This window comes from Bufo gargarizans, chromosome 1 (assembly GCF_014858855.1).
Source record: "Bufo gargarizans isolate SCDJY-AF-19 chromosome 1, ASM1485885v1, whole genome shotgun sequence".
In the NCBI taxonomy this organism is placed as follows: domain Eukaryota; kingdom Metazoa; phylum Chordata; class Amphibia; order Anura; family Bufonidae; genus Bufo; species Bufo gargarizans.
This window is the reverse complement of record NC_058080.1, coordinates 690586067-690604481: the sequence shown is the minus strand read 5'-3', so window position 1 is coordinate 690604481 and position 18415 is coordinate 690586067. Positions and strand designations below refer to the sequence as shown.

At 44.5% G+C, this 18415-nt stretch overlaps 1 protein-coding gene across 1 annotated transcript in view; it reads left to right on the top strand.

Moving 5' to 3' along the window:
* Window positions 1-204: 204 nt before the first annotated feature.
* Window positions 205-18415, top strand: part of HCN1 (hyperpolarization activated cyclic nucleotide gated potassium channel 1) — a 456888-nt gene continuing 438677 nt past the window's right edge. The window contains exon 1 of the mRNA XM_044276220.1: window positions 205-606. Within this exon, the coding sequence (XP_044132155.1) occupies window positions 263-606 (344 nt within the window). The 5' untranslated portion in view covers window positions 205-262. The remainder of the gene's footprint in view (window positions 607-18415) is intronic.

Sequence of the window (18415 nt, the reverse complement as noted above, 5' to 3'; positions counted from 1 at the left end):
TGTCACCAGGTAGTGAGCTGTGCTGGGAGGACAGACTGCTAGGCGGCGTCCGTCCAGCAGAAGGCGCTGGAGAGAGGCAGGCGCAGAGCTCCGCCGGGTCTCCTGCTCGCACATCAGCTGCAGAGGAGAAGAGGCTGAGCTCCTGAAGGGCATCAGATGAGAGCAGGAGAGGTGTAGACCAGGAGCTCCCGGAGCCCAGTCTTCTTCTTCTCCTTCATCTTCCTCTCCCCCCCTCCCTCCTCCAGCTTCTGCACTCCTGAGCATGGAAAGCAAATTAAACTCGTCGTCTAACAGCAGAGATGAAGGCAATAACGTATTCCAGGGGAAAGCAGAGAAAAGTCTGACGGCGAGCAGCTCCAGCGTGAAGGAGCATGGCAACTCCGTGTGCTTCAAAGCGGACGGCGAGGACCCCGTGGTGGGCTTCGAGGACGCGGAGGGGCCCAGCAGGCAGTACGGCTTCATGCAGAGGCAGTTCAGCTCCCTCATGCAGCCCGGAGTCAATAAATTCTCCCTTCGCATGTTTGGCAGTCAAAAGGCAGTGGAGAAGGAGCAGGAAAGGGTTAAAACTGCAGGCGTTTGGATCATACATCCCTATAGTGATTTCAGGTAATCTGTGTGTGTGTGTGTGTGTAATCCCTGCTTTCTTCTGGGTGGCAGATGCCACAAGTAGTGCTCAGCGAGTTGGGAAGTGCATGCCAGGCTGTGGGGTCCTGCATGTGTGTGGTGGTGGGGGGTCTCCTCCTGGGTATCTGCTGGGACTGCAGGAACTTTATCTAACTTGTGGGGAGGCGGCAGCCCCATGTCACTGATGGAATGTCAGGTCTGATCAGGGGGGTCTGCTAGGGTTTGGGTACATAGCCTGTACCATAGGAGCATAGAGTCACCTGAATATACAGGGTGAGCGCTGTCATATGTACAGTATATAATGTGAGCATTCTAGTCCTTAGCCTGTACCATAGGAGCATAGAGTCACCTGGATATACAGGATGAGCCCTGTCATATGTACAGTATATAATGTGAGCATTCTAGTCCTTAGCCTGTACCATAGGAGCATAGAGTCACCTGGATATACAGGATGAGCCCTGTCATATGTACAGTATATAATGTGAGCATTCTAGTCCTTAGCCTGGAGCATAGGAGCATAGAGTCACCTGGATATACAGGGTGAGCCCTGTCATATGTACAGTATATAATGTGAGCATTCTAGTCCTTAGCCTGTACCATAGGAGCATAGTCACCTGGATATACAGGGTGAGCCCTGTAATATGTACAGTATATAATGTGAGCATTCTAGTCCTTAGCCTGTACCATAGGAGCATAGTCACCTGGATATACAGGGTGAGCCCTGTAATATGTACAGTATATAATGTGAGCATTCTAGTCCTTAGCCTGTACCATAGGAGCATAGTCACCTGGATATACAGGGTGAGCCCTGTCATATGTACAGTATATAATGTGAGCATTCTAGTCCTTAGCCTGTACCATAGGAGCATAGAGTCACCTGGATATACAGGGTGAGCCTTGTCATATGTACAGTATATAATGTGAGCATTCTAGTCCTTAGCCTGTACCATAGGAGTGTAGAGTCACCTGGATATACAGGGTGAGCCCTGTCATATGTACAGTATATAATGTGAGCATTCTAGTCCTTAGCCTGTACCATAGGAGCATAGAGTCACCTGGATATACAGGGTGAGCCCTGTCATATGTATAGTATATAATGTGAGCATTCTAGTCCTTAGCCTGGAGCATAGAGTCACCTGGATATACAGGGTGAGCCCTGTCATATGTACAGTATATAATGTGAGCATTCTAGTCCTTAGCCTGTACCATAGGAGCATAGTCACCTGGATATACAGGGTGAGCCCTGTAATATGTACAGTATATAATGTGAGCATTCTAGTCCTTAGCCTGTACCATAGGAGCATAGTCACCTGGATATACAGGGTGAGCCCTGTCATATGTACAGTATATAATGTGAGCATTCTAGTCCTTAGCCTGTACCATAGGAGCATAGAGTCACCTGGATATACAGGGTGAGCCCTGTCATATTATACAGTATATAATGTGAGCATTCTAGTCCTTAGCCTGTACCATAGGAGCATAGAGTCACCTGGATATACAGGGTGAGCCCTGTCATATGTATAGTATATAATGTGAGCATTCTAGTCCTTAGCCTGTACCATAGGAGCGTAGAGTCACCTGGATATACAGGATGAGCCCTGTCATATGTACAGTATATAATGCGAGCATTCTAGTCCTTAGCCTGTACCATATGAGCATAGAGTCACCTGGATATACAGTATGAGCCTTGTCATATTATACAGTATATAATGTGAGCATTCTAGTCCTTAGCCTGTACCATAGGAGCATAGAGTCACCTGGATATACAGGATAAGCATTCTAATATTTACAGTATTCAATGTAAGCATTCTAGTCCTTAGCCTGTACCATAGGAGCATAGAGTCACCTGGATATACAGGATGAGCATTCTAATATTTACAGTATTCAATGTGAGCATTCTAGTCCTTAGTCTGTACCATATGAGCATAGAGTCACCAGGATGTACAGTATGAGCCTTGTAATATGTACAGTATACAACGTGAGCATTCTAGTCCTTATCATGTACCATATGAGCATAGATTCAAATGTATATACAATATGAGCCCTGTAAAATTTACAGTATACAGGGTGAGCATTCTAGTCCTTAACCTGTACCACAGAAGCATAGATTCATCTGGATATACAGTATGAACCTTCTCATATGTACAGTATACAGAGTGAGCATTCTAGTCCTTAGCCTGTACCATATGAGCATATAGTCAACTAGATGTGCAGTAAGAGCCCTGTAATATGTACAGTATACAGAGTGAGCATTCTAGTCCTTAGCCTGTACCATATGAGCATATAGTCAACTAGATGTGCAGTAAGAGCCCTGTAATATGTACAGTATACATGTGAGCATTCTAGTCATTAGCCTGTACCATATGAGCATAGATTAATCTGGATATACAGGGTGAGCCCTGTCATATGTACAGTATACAGTGAACATTCTAGTCCTTAGCCTGTACCATATGAGCATATAGTCAACTAGATGTGCAGTAAGAGCCCTGTAATATGTACAGTATACAGAGTGAGCATTCTAGTCCTTAGCCTGTACCATATGAGCATAGATTAATCTGGATATACAGGGTGAGCCCTGTCATATGTACAGTATACAGTGAACATTCTAGTCCTTAGCCTATACCATAGGAGCGTAGTCACCTAGATGTACAGTAAGAGCCCTGTAATATGTGCAGTATACATGTGAGCATGCTAGTCATTAGCCTGTACCATATGAGCATATATTCAAATTGATATACAGTATAAGCATTCTAATATTTAGAGTATACAGTGTGAGCATTCTAGTCTTTTGTCTGTACCATATGAGCATTGATTGAACAGGATATACAGCATGAGTCTTGCATTATGTACAGTATACTGTGTGAGCATTCTAGTCCATAGCCCAAACTATAAGCGCATAGATTCATCTGGATGTACAGTATGAGTAGTGTAATATTCACAGTATACAGTGTGAGCATTCTAGTCTCTAGTCTGTACCATTTGAGTATAGAGTCACCTGGATATACAGTATGAGCATTCTAATAAGTACAGTAGGCAATGTAAGCCTAGTCTATGGCCTGTACAGTATGATCATAGATTCAAATGGATATGCAGAATGAGCATTCTAATAATTAGAATGTACAATATTCACTTTCTATTAATTAGAGTAGATTCAAATATGCAGAATTAGCTTTCTATGTAATACAGTATATTGTATCACCATCCTATCCATTAGTATATCTGAGTGTTTTGTTTATTATGGCATTATGTATGAGCATTCTATTTCTCACTATATACAGTATTAAAGGGGTTATCCAATACTATCTACACAGTATGATCTATTCCTTACTATCTACTTTGTGAGCATTCTAGTCCTTTCTATCTACAGTATGATCTATTCCTTACTATGTACAGTGTGATCATTTTATTCCTTATCTACAATATGTGCATTCTATATCCTACTGTATACAGTATGATCATTCTCTTCCTTACTATCCACAATATGCACATTCTGTTTCTTACTATATGTAGTATGAGTATTGTATTCCCTATTATCCACAATATAATCATTCTCTATCTTACTATGTACAGTATGCGCATTCGATTCCTTCCTGTCTACAGTGTGAGCATTCTGATCATTACTTTGTACACTATCAGTATGAACATTGCATTCATAAGAATGCACAGTATGAGCCTTCTATCCATTAGAATGTGCAGAGCTGTGTTTATGTAAGGGAAGACTCAGCTACATGAGCGCTGTCCTCCCTTGTGTAGAGAGCCTGTATCTGCAGAGGGTGATTTATAGGCTGCTTGGAACAATGACCTTGAAACTAGTCCATGGTTGTTGCAACAAGAGAATGTCATATGTGTGTCTATTGTATAGCGAAAGAAAGCACGCGCTGGCATTGCTGGCATTGCTGGCTCGCGTGGCCTTCTCTTCATTTTCCTCAGCCCTGTGTTGTGCAGTACTGTTTCAGATAGTTAGATGATTAGATACGAACAATAATAGAAAAATAGATAATAGATAAATGGGTAGATGATAGAGAGATATGTGTTCTGGACGGTGGCATTGGTTGTGGTCTCATGGTAAACTTGGGAAAGCAGTTTCTAAAGAGGAGGCTCAGCACTGGTGCTGTCCATGGTGCTGGGCACACAGCTGCATCCAGTATCATACACTGAATGTAATACTGACCTCATATGAATGTATTGTTCATACATAGGTTTTGCACTGTATAGGTCTTAAACTATTGGAAATGTGAGGGTTTTTTTCTAATTGGAAATTGTAATACTTGGATATGATGATTAAAGAGGACCTTTCAAGTTTTTTTTAATTCTAGATAAATACCTTTACTTGCTGATGCTGCCAACCTGAATGTGTTTTTTTAAATATCACTCCTACGCCCCGCTGTGCTCGTCTGTAGTTCTCCCACTCAGTATGTTAATACTGAGCATCGGTACAGGGAGGAGGAGACACCAGGGTTTCTCAATGGGCGTCTCCTGGCTGTGCCGCGATCCAATCACTCTGGCTGTGGCGCTCTCCGCTGTTACGTCTTTATATAACTGTGTGGCAGAGCTCAGTGTAAGGGATGTAGCAGATATGAATTTATTATAGGTGATGTTTCAGTGTTTTACATTATTCACAATGAAATACAATTGATGCAGCCTTAAAGGCCTCAAGATAGGTGTGTGTGTATTAGGGCGGCAGCTATCGATTATTTTAGTAATCAAGTTTTCTATCAATTAATCCAACGATTAATCGAGTACTCTAATAAGAAAAAACTAATTAAAAGAACAATTTCCTTTATAAAAACTTCAGCCCTCCCATGCCATCATAAGCCCCTGTGCCGTCAGTCCTCAGCGCCATCAGCTCCCCCCAGTGCCTCAGCCCCCCATGTCTTCAGTCCTCTGTGCCATCATGTCCCCAGTGCCTTCAGCCCCTCCATGCCATCATGTCCCCCAGTGCCATCAGCCCCTCCATGCCATTATGTCCCCCAGTGCCATCAGCCCCCCATGCCATCATGTCCCCCAGTGCCATCAGCCCCCCATGCCATAATGTCCCCCAGTGCCATCAGCCCCTCCATGCCATCATGTCCCCCAGTGCCATCAACCCCAGCATGCCATCATGTCCCCCACTCCCCCAGTGCCATCACCCTCTCCATGCCATCATGTCCCCCACTCCCCCAGTGCCATCAGCCCCTGTATGCCATCATGTCCCACAGTGCCATCAGCCCCTGCATGCCATCATGTCCCCCAGTGCCATCAGCCTCTCCATGCCATCATGTCCCCCACTGCCATCAGCCCCTGCATGCCATAATTTCTCCTAGGGCCATCAGCCCCTGCATGCCATCATGTCCCCCAGTGCCATAAGTCCCTCCATGCCATGTCCCCAAGTGCCATCACCCCCTGTAATACTTACCATTCCTGGCAGGCTGCATGGCTGGCTGATATGGAGTCCGCAGGAGAAGGTCTGCAGCGTCTTCTTCCTCACAACATGCACTGGGACTGGATATCACTCCACTTCACTCACGCTCCGTGGTCACATGATCAAAACGAATCCTCGATGCAGGAAAACTGCATCGAGGATTTTTTTGTGTTTACATCGATTACATCGAGTAATTGTTGCAGCCCTAGTGTGTATGTATGTATTGTGGGGATTCGCTCTGGTAGGCAGGTTAGCGGACGCAGTATAGAGGCAACGACAAAGAGTTCAGTGTTTATTCACACTTGGCAGGTTAACAAAGTATAAACAAAGTCACCTCCTGGTGTTCCATTCACACCTTGCTGCAGGTACCGCATAAGAAGGTCAAGTCCTGGTGTTCACTTCACACCATGCTGCGGGTACCACTTAAAGAGTCCTAGTCCTGGATGTCGTTCCCTTGTCCTCCCAGACAGGTCCCAGGCATGTATCCAACCATAAGCCTCAGATCCCAATACAGAGATCCCCTCTGCATGAACCCAGCTGTCCTTTAAAGGCAGCTAAGTGTTAACAAAAACCCGGACCGGCACCTGCGATCCAGTCCGGTGTTTGACCTTACCTGACTGCTAATTAGTCCAGCAGCACACACTGGGAGGAAAATACCTGCCTCCACATACAACTCCCTTTACTGTGTCACATACCCCCCCCCCCCCCTTTGTTCAACCTTGAGGGGGTGAACACATGCATAAACAGTGCACCCGGGACAGTGCCTCCACGTTTCCCTGCAACCGGCCTGCTCTGTGCTCCACCGTGAACTCAAAGTTCTGCAGTGACCAGAGCCACCTGGTGACCCGAGGACTTTCTCTCTTTGTCCAGGTGGTGACAGGTCGCGGCCAACCCCGTATCGCTCCTTCAGAGATGGCTTGCCGCGAGCTACGGGCACCCGGTACGGCTTTAACCAGACTTTTGCCTGGGGTTCAGTGACAATATCACGGTGGGTTACGGAAGTGCGTTCAGGGAGGTCAGAGAACACATCCAACAAACTCCCTGGCCCCCTGAGTCTGTTTAGCGGAAAAGGTTGTCAGTAATCGTTTCTGTGGCATCCGCTTCCCATGTAGCAGGGGGACCCGAATCTCTTCCCCTAGATAAACCGGCCGCGGGCTGTTCTCAGACCGCCTTATTCCTAGTTATGTTTTATGGGTATATGTCAGTAGCGCAACATAGTCCAGTGTCATTCACATTCATATACAGTATGTATTTACGTATTTATATTGCCAAGCCACAGGGTGGATTTGATTTAAATCACTAGTCAGTAAGGCTTGATTTAAATCATAGTTTTCTACATAAAGACTAATTCTTGCTGGTATAACTTATAATACGCAAGTAGATGAAGATTTTAAAATAACAACTTTTCATATTAGTTTGCATTAGGTTGATTCTGCATTCATAGGTTTGTAGAAGTTAGGATTAAGGTCTCTTTCTCAACTCTGTTCATGTTATAACATTTTTGCTGTGAAGAAGAGGCATGGGATCTCTGCTGAGTCAAATTCAGTTTTGAGAACTGCAAAAGTAAACCAAGCATCTGTGATAATATCTTGTAGGCAGAGAAACTGCCCAATAATCTTACAAAAACCTCTGGAAGAGCATGACATTGTGAATGGACAAAGGGGGAAACTAACTCTCCTTAGGGAGAGAGCACCTTAATCAGTGTGAGGAGACTTTTAGGCCATACATGCTCCGCTGGAATTCTGGGAGGGAAGAAATGCAAATGAGCTCTTAACAAGCTTTGCCTCTAATGCCACAAGATGTAAGGCAGCTGTCCTATAAGTCAATATTCAGCTCTCAAAATAAGCCTTGAGACATGACTTGGATATTAAATAAGCCAGCACCTCATCTGCAGACAGCTGTTTCGGACACAGGCCTCCTACCCAGTTAAGCCAGTACTCTCTGCTCTGCACTGATGAGGGGCAATCACCCCGAAACAGCTGTCTGCAGATGAGGTGCTGGCTTATTTAATATCCAAGTCATGTCTCAAGTCTTATTTTAAGAGCTGAATATTGACTTATAGGACAGCTGCCTTACATCTGGTGGCATTAGAGGCAAAGCTTGTTAAGAGCTCATTTGCATTTCTTCCCTCCCATTGTGAATGGATTAATGGAATTTATTTACCCAAAAAATTTAACATATACAGCCTTATTCTACATAATAAAAAAACAAATCTTTATTTCATGATGGAATAACCTTTGGATGGTAATATATTTTCCTCAAAAAGCATTTTATATAAAAAAATCTGATTAAAATAAAAAAAATCCGATTTATATAAAGAAAATCAGATTTTTAGATTTTTTTTTTTTAAATCATAGATTTAAATCCACCCTGCCAAGCCAGCAGCCATTGATGAATTGGTTGAAGGCTGCATCTAGTGCCGAGATGTCTGCCTCATACCTGTGAAAACAGCAGACTGCTCCACGGGGGAAAGGGGGGTTAGTTAGCACATAGATGCTAACCTGGATAGGCTCGTTTGCTGGTCACACTTGGGACAGGGGAAAAGCAGCCTCTCCGGTGCCTTGTCTCAGCATGACGGATTCCTAACCAGAGAGTGAACAATAATTAGTAATCCCTCATAACTTGCTCAGAAGGGATCGGATGTCCCCAAAATCTAGCTTATCACCTCTAGTATGATGGGGGCATCGCATGGACACCAGACATGGCATATCAACTCGCCTTTATCTTCCTAAAATAAGGATCTCATCTTCCGAACGTCCTGGACGCGTCTCGTTTGATATGCTAGGACTCGGAACGATGAGATATGAATTATGAAGAAGGTCTGGGGTCTAAATCTTAACCAGGGCAACTGGGAGAATATCTTTTTGATATTTTCTTACCTGTTCCCTAGATGACCAGTGGGCCAGCTGCATGGGTAATGAAGCCCAGCCCAGAGGGGCTGAGTCAGAGGTAGGAGAGAAAATCCCCCTCAGGCCTGCCCCTGGAGGAAAGGCATAAACATGCAATCCCTGGACATTTGGGTGTCACAAAGTCGGAGATCCAATCGAATTGGTTTGTGCACCAGTATTCTACCCAAATCTCCTAGGAGGAAAGGACTTCTACCACGCGATTGCTAAGTATTAGAACTTTCTTTGTTTTCTCCTTTTTATTTTACAATTGTTTGCCATTTATGTATCTCTTGTTAATCATTTTTCGTAACCAAGTACTGTCTATTTTTAATACATTAAACCTAAAAGTTTGATGGTTTGTCTTGTAACCTTAATCACATAAAAATAGCGATATCCCACCTGCTGCGAACCAATTTGTTACATACCGGGGACCAGACCAAACCACTGCGTAACGTGACAAGGGTTACCCAAGCCCTTCAGGCCGATTCACCTCACGCCCTCACACGCTGTTACGCCCTGCGTTGGGCCGTAACTTGAGCATAAATCGCCACCTGAAGCCTGTAAGCACACCCACGCACTAACACAAAACTCACTGCCACCACCCATCAGTTATAAGGTCAACAGGACACCCCTGAGTGTTCCACTCGCAAGAAGACACACACACACGGTAGTAAGCCTCACGGAAAAACAACATACAGCCTCAGACTGCACACACACTCTTCATGCTTCAGATAACAGGTTCTTAAGGTTACAAGACAAACCATCAAACTTTTAGGTTTAATGTATTAAAAATAGACAGCACTTGGTTGCAAAAAATTATTAACAAGAGACATACATAAATGGCAAACAATTGTAAAATAAAAAGGAGAAAACAAAGAAAGTTCTAATACATAGCACTTGCGTGGTAGAAGTCCTTTCCTCCCAGGAGATTTGGGCAGAATACTCACCGGCTACAGTTACAGACCCCAGATGCTCGATTATAGGCCCGATTTTGGGCTGGCTAAGCTATCTTCCTATTCTCCCTACCTATCCTATTCAGTGGGATTGTCTCCCCATCACCCAACGGACCTACCTATCGTGGGCCCCTCCGCCTTGGTTTTCTGGTGTTCTAACACCACAACTGGGCCAGGCTTCGCTACTGGAGCTTTTCCTGTCTCCTGGGGATCAGTATGTACAATAGCCGGCCACAGGGCTGGGAACAACGGAAAGTCTCTTCCTAGTATCACGTGCATGCTGGTGGTTATGGACACCTTATGGATCTGCCTGCCGGCAAACGTGCTTAGGGACACCAGAGCAGTGGGGGTACTCCATGTATGCTGAGCACCCCGACTTTCCGGCCAGTATACTCGGCGGGCCGCACCAGGGCAGCTCTTACCAGGGACACCAGGCTCCCTGAATTCAGCAGTTCCACCGCCAGGGTATCTCCCACTTCCACCTGTCACAGGTGGCTATTGTCTATAGTCTTGGAGGTACCTGTGGCACACAACTTCCTGGCATACAATGAGTGGTGGTAGCCATAGTTGGTATCCATGGGTTCACCCCGATGGGTACATTCGGCCCTTATGTGTCTAGGCTCCTGACACCGCCAGCAGACCACCGAGGCTGGGTCTGCCGGGGGTACGTCCCGGGCGGGTTTTGCTGGCACTAACCGCCGGGTATGGGGTGGAGATTTCCGGGGTTTGACTGGCCCCCTCCCAAAATTACCCCCCTGTAGTTTTCTGGTGGCCTCGTAGCGCTCCACCAGGTCGACCATCTCTAAGGCATTACCAGGAGACACCTGGCCGATCCAGTGCTGGAGAGGGTACGGCAAACACATCTGCCAACAGACGGTCCAGCATAGCAGTGGGAGTCAGTACGTCAGGCTGCAGCCATTTTTGGAACCGGTGTAGCAGTTCATAATATTGTGGTCTGGCGGGTTCAGCCAGGTTAAGTTCCCACTGATGCACCCGCTGGGCCCGGACCAATACATTCACCCCCAGTCTCGCCAGAATCTCACCTTTTACTGTCAGGTAGTTGGCTGCTTGATCATCAGGGAGATCAAAAAACATTTGCTGGGGTCCAGATGCCAGGACAGAGCGACGACCTCAGCCCACTGGTCTCGGGGTAACTTTTCCCTCACGCCCACCATTTCGAACACCGCCAGATAGGTCTTGACGTCATTCGAGGGGGTTATCTTAGGGATCACCGCACTGACAGCTTTCCGGGCATTGTGGACGTTCTGGGATGCTCCTGCCATTTGCAACGCCATCACATGTTGTAATAGCAGCTGGTTAGTTTCCTGCTGCTTCTTGTTAGCCTCCCGCTGCTGCAAGTTAGCCTCCACGAGGTCTTTCACGACCGCCTCCATTTTGTCAGGGGACACGGGTAGTAACCTTGCCGGCTTAATGTAGGACATGCACTTGTGCCCGGGAAAAACAAAAAAACTTTTCGACCTTCAGGCCTGCCTCACTGCGTTTGCCCGCATCCTCCACTAATTGTGGGGATTCGCTCTGATAGGCAGGTTAGCGGACGCAGTACAGAGGCAATCACAAAGTCTTTAACTTAAACAGTTCAGTGTTTATTCACACTTGGCAGTTTAACAAAATATAAACAAAGTCACCTTAATTGAAATCCTGATGTTCCATTCACACCTTGCTGCAGGTACCGCATAAGAAGGTCAAGTTCTGGTGTTCACTTCACAACATGCTACGGGTACTGCTTAAAGAGTCCTAGTCCTGGATGTCGGTCCCAATACAGAGATCCCCTCTGCATGAACCAGCTGTCTTTTAAAGGCAGCTAAGTGTTAACAAAAACCCGGACCGGCACCTGCGATCCAGTCCGGTGTTTGACCTTACCTGACTGCTAATTAGTCCAGCAGCACACACTGGGAGGAAAATACCTGCCTCCACATACAATTCCCTTTACTGTGTCACAGTATATATATATATATATATATATATATATATGTATATATATACTTACAGTATGTTTGCATTCCATGATACTGTCTTTGTATACTGCTTAAAAGTAAAATAAATAAATAAAATAAAATCTGCTATCTGCTACACATGCTACACTATGTAGAAGTACTTGAAAGTCTTCATTCCAGGCGGCATTAGCTATATTAATGAACAGCATGTACAATAATTATTCATGTTGGTGCCTTTGATCCAGTCCTGATATTGTTCCTGGATCTACAATACTTTCATGGTTGCCCTGTGGAAATGAACTGCCTACACGTCATACAAAAGTGGACATGTGTGAAGACCTGTAACGTTCCCTCTATGGGCCCTCTGACATGACTTACATACAGCAGTGTTTGCTGATATTGTGTAATACAATAATTGATCTGTACCCAAGTTACTACGGCTGTGCTCATCATGTTTGTGGTCTGCCTTCACATACCTGCCAGGAAATACACCTGAACTGTACGCCAAACATATGTTCTGCTTATCAAGGGTCAGACATGTGCCAAAAAAGCGTCCGCAGGTTTGGGCAGTGAATGTACGGTACGTAATTGTGTGACATAGGTCGGCACACGTTATGTGACTAGTCATCTGGTTGACAGATATTACTTTTAGGTATAAGTGAAACTTTTTTTGACATAGATCCAAAAATGTACCACACAGATATACACTCACCTAAAGAATTATTAGGAACACCTGTTCTATTTCTCATTAATGCGATTATCTAGTCAACCAATCACATGGCAGTTGCTTCAATACATGTAGGGTTGTGGTCCTGGTCAAGACAATCTCCTGAACTCCAAACTGAATGTCAGAATGGGAAAGAAAGGTGCCAGTCACTGGCTAATACTGGTGATGTAATGCACAATATGTTATTGGACTACTCAATGACTTTTGTTTTGCTTGGTGATTTTTATTCCTCTTTTGCTTAGAGAGAAGTCATTAAAGAAGTTGTTTTACTAAACATATCATACATTTTTCCAACCAGCACCTGGATATGAATACTTTTGTAATTGCATGTAATTAAAATTTAGTATAGCCTCTGAGGTATTATGTAAATATATATTTGTATAGATCTGCTGTTTGTTCTTTTCCTTAGTGCTCTGTCCACCTCAGTAACATCCTTCAACTGCCCCCAGCCCTATCCTCTGTTAGAAGCTGTGACAGTTAGGCCCCTTTCACACGGGCGAGTATTCCGCGCGGGTGCGATGCGTGAGTTGAAAGCATTGCACCCGCACTGAATCCGGACCCATTCATTTCTATGGGGCTGTTCACATGAGCAGTGATTTTCACGCATCACTTATGCGTTGCGTGAAAATCGCAGCATGTTCTATATTCTAAATTTTCACGTAACGCAGGCCCCATAGAAATGAATGGGGTTGCGTGAAAATCGCAAGCATCCGCAAGCAACTGCGGATGCGGTGCGATTTTCACGCATGGTTGATAGGTGACAGTCTATTCACTGTATTATTTTACCTTATAACATGGTTATAAAGGAAAATAATAGCATTCTGAATACAGAATGCTTAGTAGGTGATCAATTGAGGGTTAAAAAAAATAAAAAAATTAACTCACCTTCTCATCTTGATCGCGTAGTTGCCGGTCTCTTCTTTACTTCTTTAATGATGAGCTGTGGGCTAAAGGACCTGTGGTGATGTCAGATCACATGCTCCAATGACATGGTCCATCACCACGGTGATGGACCATGTGATTGGAGCATGTAATCTGACGTCACCACAGGTCCTAGTCGGTAGTTCATCATTAATGAATTAAAGAAGTAAAGAAGAGACCGGGAACTACGAGATCAAGAGGAGAAGGTGAGTTAAATTATTATTTTTTTAACCCTCAATTGATCACCTACTAAGCATTCTGTATTCAGAATGCTATTATTTTCCCTTATAACCATGTTATAAGGGAAAATAATACAATCTACAGAATAACGATCCGAAGCCTGAAATTTTGTGAAGAAGTTCAGGTTTGGGTACCAAACATGCGCTATTTTTCTCACGCGAGTGCAAAACGCATGACAATGTTTTGCACTCGCGCAGAAAAATCGCGGGTGTTCCCATAACGCACCCGCCTCTTATCAGGGCCAAAAATATGACGCCCGTGTGAAAGAGGCCTTAAAGGGAAAGAACCAAATCCTGAGCTGTGATAGGGAGAGTGTCGCCGCAGAAAGGACATGTCCCTTGAGCTGTGATAGGGAGAGAGTTGCAGCAGAAAGATCACGCCTCCTGAGGTTCAGCAGAAACGACAAACTCTTGAGCTGCCAGCCTAAAATAAATCTAACAGAGCTACTGGAGCAGTGAATGGGGAGATCTCTGGATCCATGTGAGGTACAGGGCTGGTTCTAGCTTTGTTAGAAAGAGATATTCATGTACTATATGATGCCTGATATTTTTACATGAATCATGAGCTAACACCTTTAACTATGCTTCTAGTTATGGTCATCTTATTGCTTTATTTATAAGCTTTCTATAATCCAAAAAAAGGGCAGCATGAATTTCCAGTGTGTGACCTTGATTATAAGGCATTTATGCCTATCTGCCTGACTCTTGTATATTAGCCTTTTACATTATTATATACTGCTGAGCGCAATGATTGTCATTCAGACAAATTATCCAGGACGCTGTTTGCAGCGCCATAAAGAAGACTATTAGTGTGATATGTAAAAATTGAAAAAGGTTCTCCAGAAATGTATACATTTAGATGAATATTTTAGAATTCATAAAATATAAAAAGAAAATATTTATTCATTTTATTCATATATTTTATTAATATTTTGCAATAGTTTTAGGAGTCACATTTGTATACCAGAAAAAAAAATATATATTAACTTGTCCTGCCAACAATAAGCCCCCATATGGCTATTTAACGGGAAAAAATTAAAAGTTGTGGCTTTTGGAAGGCAGGAAGGAAAAAGCAAAAACAAAAATTGGCCAGTCATGAAGTGGTTAAAAAGGCAAAATAATCCACAAAAGTAGAAATTAAAATGACATAACAGTAGCTGTCGCATCCGAAAGCCAGTTCTTAATTTGAGATGTCATGAGCTTCAGCGTCTTGCAGGGGATTAGCACAACGGCTGCCTTGATGGATGCTGGTATCTGAGGTCAAGGTGAGAAAGACAGAGGCATGTTTTACTGGTTCTACCGCGAACACTGCAGACCCTTATGACCTCACAAATCAAAGATGGCTGCTCTTAGTGCCTCAAGGACACTTAGGCAAGGATGTATGTCTTGAAGTCATTACCTTCCTGCCACCGACCTGTGTTTTATGTCCTACACCTGTCAATACTTAATGAAATTCTGCAAACATCATGAATCATTGCCTTAGGTTCGTATGTAGCAGTGCCGAATGAGTTTAAAGCTTCGTTTGTGCATTGCTTTAAAGCTATGATTAAGATAATGCACCAGACGTACACGCTGAAAGTCATTGGTAAAACTGAGATGATTATGTAGGTATGTGTATTAGAAATGGACAGGCCTGTGTTCCACCATCGTAAGGTTAATTTCCCTCTGTACATTGTGGCAATTTCCTATTAATATTCTTTCTCTCACTAGTGGTTAGCTGGCCGTGCACTGACTTCCATGTGATGGGCTTGTGCCTGTACACAGGAGCCAATCTGAAGAGGCAGATCTGTAGGGGAGAGCGCCATAGTTTGAACCCGAGACATAACTTGAACCCCTTGGGTCAAGAGCTGCTTGGAGGACTGCTGCAGCCTGTCATTGGCTGCAGAAGCATGTGTGAGCCTAATCTGTGGCAGATGTTTTCAGGCAGGGACTGGAGCATGGCGAATGCATCAATGGATGGAAGGCGGAGAGCAGGTAAGTATGCTTTCCTCCCCAGGTGGAAAAAACACAGCATAGTACTGTACCAGCAAAGTACATAAGATTACATTTTCAGATTTTTTCAGATTGAAAATTGACCTGCCGTGCAATTTTCTAAATTCTCGGCATGTCAATTATGTTTGTGCTTTTAGGGTACTTTCACACTTGCGGCAGAGTATTCCGGCAGGCAGTTCCGTCAGCAGAACTGCCTGCCGGATCCGGCAATACGGACGCAAACTGATGGCATTTGTCAGACGGATCCGAATGCGGATCTGTCTGACAAATGCATTGAAATACCGGATCCGTCTCTCCGGTGTCATCGTTTTGCATTTTAAAAGGTCTGCGCACTAATACACATCAATGTAAATTAATGCCGGCATTCCGGCGAGTGATCGGTATTTTTGTCTGGAGAGAAAACTGCAGCATGCTGTGGTATTTTCTCCGTCTAAAAACATAAGAGAGACTGAATTGATGCATCCTGAACGGATTACTCTCCATTCAGAATGCATGTGGATTAAACTGATCAGTTAGGTATTTTCCAGTATTGAGCCCCTATGACAGAACTCAATACTGGAAAAGAAAAACGCTAGTGTGAAAGTGCCCTTAGGCCTCATGCACACGACCGTTGTTCTGGTCCGCATCCGAGCTGCTGTTTTTTTCGGCTTGCGTGCGGACCCATTCACTTCAATGGGGCCCCAAAATATGCGGACAGCACTCCCTGTGCTGTCTGCATCCGTTGCACCGTTCCGTGGCCCCGCAAAAAAAATATAGTATGTCCTATTCTTGTCCGTTTTGCGGACAAGAATAGGCATTTCTGCAATGGGCCGCCCATTCCGTTCCGCAAATTGCGGAAGGCACACGGGCGGCCCTCCGATTTTTGCGGATACGCGGTTTGTGGACCGCAAAAAACTGCATGGTCGTGTGCATGAGGCCTTAGCTGCAGATTTCACCTTTTTCAAATGATGGGTGAGATCTGCAGCTAAACCACATCAAATCGCCACTAAAAATGGTTATTGGAAATTGCGGCTTTTGGTGCGGTTTGAGTGCAGAAACGCACAGAAATTCGCACAGAAATTCATTCAGATCTTTTGCACGTTCACACGCACCCATGTGCACCTACCCTTAAAAAGCTGAATAACCTCTTTAACCCTGGGTTCACACCTGAGCGTTTTACAGCGCGTTCAAACGCGCTGTAAAACGCTCAAGACCTGAAATCCAATGCTTCCCTATGGGAATGGTTCACACCTGGGCGTTTTACAGCGCGTACGAACGCGCTGTAAAATGCCCGACGCTCAAACAAGTACTTGAGCTTCTTTGGGGCGTTTTGACGCGCGTTTGTGGCCATAGGACACTGCAGTCAATCACACAAACGCGCGTCAAACGCGCGTTTACTATTACAAAAAACGCGCATAAAAACGCGCGACAAAAACGCTCAGGTGTGAACCCAGGGTAAGGCCTCTTTCACACGGGCGTCCCGGATTTGCTCCGGATGCGTCGCGTGTGCATTGCAGGAAAACCACACAAGTAGGCATGTAATTGCAGTCAGTTTTGACTGCGACTGCGTTCCGATGTTCAATTGTTTTCCGCACGAGTGCAATGCGTTTTGCATGCGCGTGAGAAAAAACTGAATGTGATACCCAGACCCGAACCGGGACTTCTTCACTGAAGTTCAGGTTCGGTGTTCTATTAATTTTATTATTTTCCCTTATAACATGGTTATAAAGGAAAATAGCATTCTTAATACAGAATGCTTAGTAAAATGTGGCTTGAGGGGTTAAAAAAAAATAAAAAATTAACTCACCTGATCCTCTTGTTTGCGCAGCCGGCATCGTCTTCTTTCTTCTTCTTTCAGGACCTGCCAAAGGACTTTTGATGACGTAATCGCACTCACCACATGGTGAGCGCGGTGACGTCAGCGCAGGTCCTGCTGTATGAAGATAGAAGGTCCTTCTTTCTTCATTCACCAGGACCTGCGCTAACGCCACCACGCTCACCATGTGGTGAGTGCGATTACGTCATCAAAGGTCCTTTGGCAGGTCCTGAAAGAAGAAGCAAGAAGATGATGCCGGCTGCGCAAACAACAGGATGAGGTGAGTTAATATTATTTTTTTTTTAACCCCTCAATCCACATTTCAGTAAGTATTCTGTATTCAGAATGCTATTATTTTCCTTTATAACCATGTTATAAGGGAAAATAATACAGTGAATTTACTTTACTGTGGTTCGGTGTTGCTTTCATCCCTACAATCTCCTAGCAACCATGCATGAAAATCGCGCCTCATCCGCAAGCAAGTGCGGATGCGGTGCGATTTTCACGCAGACCCATTTATTTCTATGGGGCCTGCGTTGCGTGAAAAATGCAGAATATAGAACATGCTACAATTTTCACGCAATGCAGAAGTGATGCGTGAAAACCACTGCTCATCTACACACCCTTATCAAAGAGAATGGGTCTGGATTCAGTGCGAGTGCAATGCATTTACCTCACGCATTACTCCCCCAGACAGAATTCTCGCCCGTGTGAAAGGGGCCTAAGTTTGTTCAGGTTTTTTATGCAGTTTTTGAAGCCAAAGGCAGGAGTAGATTTAAAAAAGAAGATAAGACTCAGCCTTTCCTTTATAAATGTTCCCCGTTTATGATCCTTTGAGTTCAAAAGTGTTGTAACAAACCTGTATGTATTAGGGCTCTTTCACACTTGCGTTGTTCTTTTCTTCCGGCATAGAGTTCCGT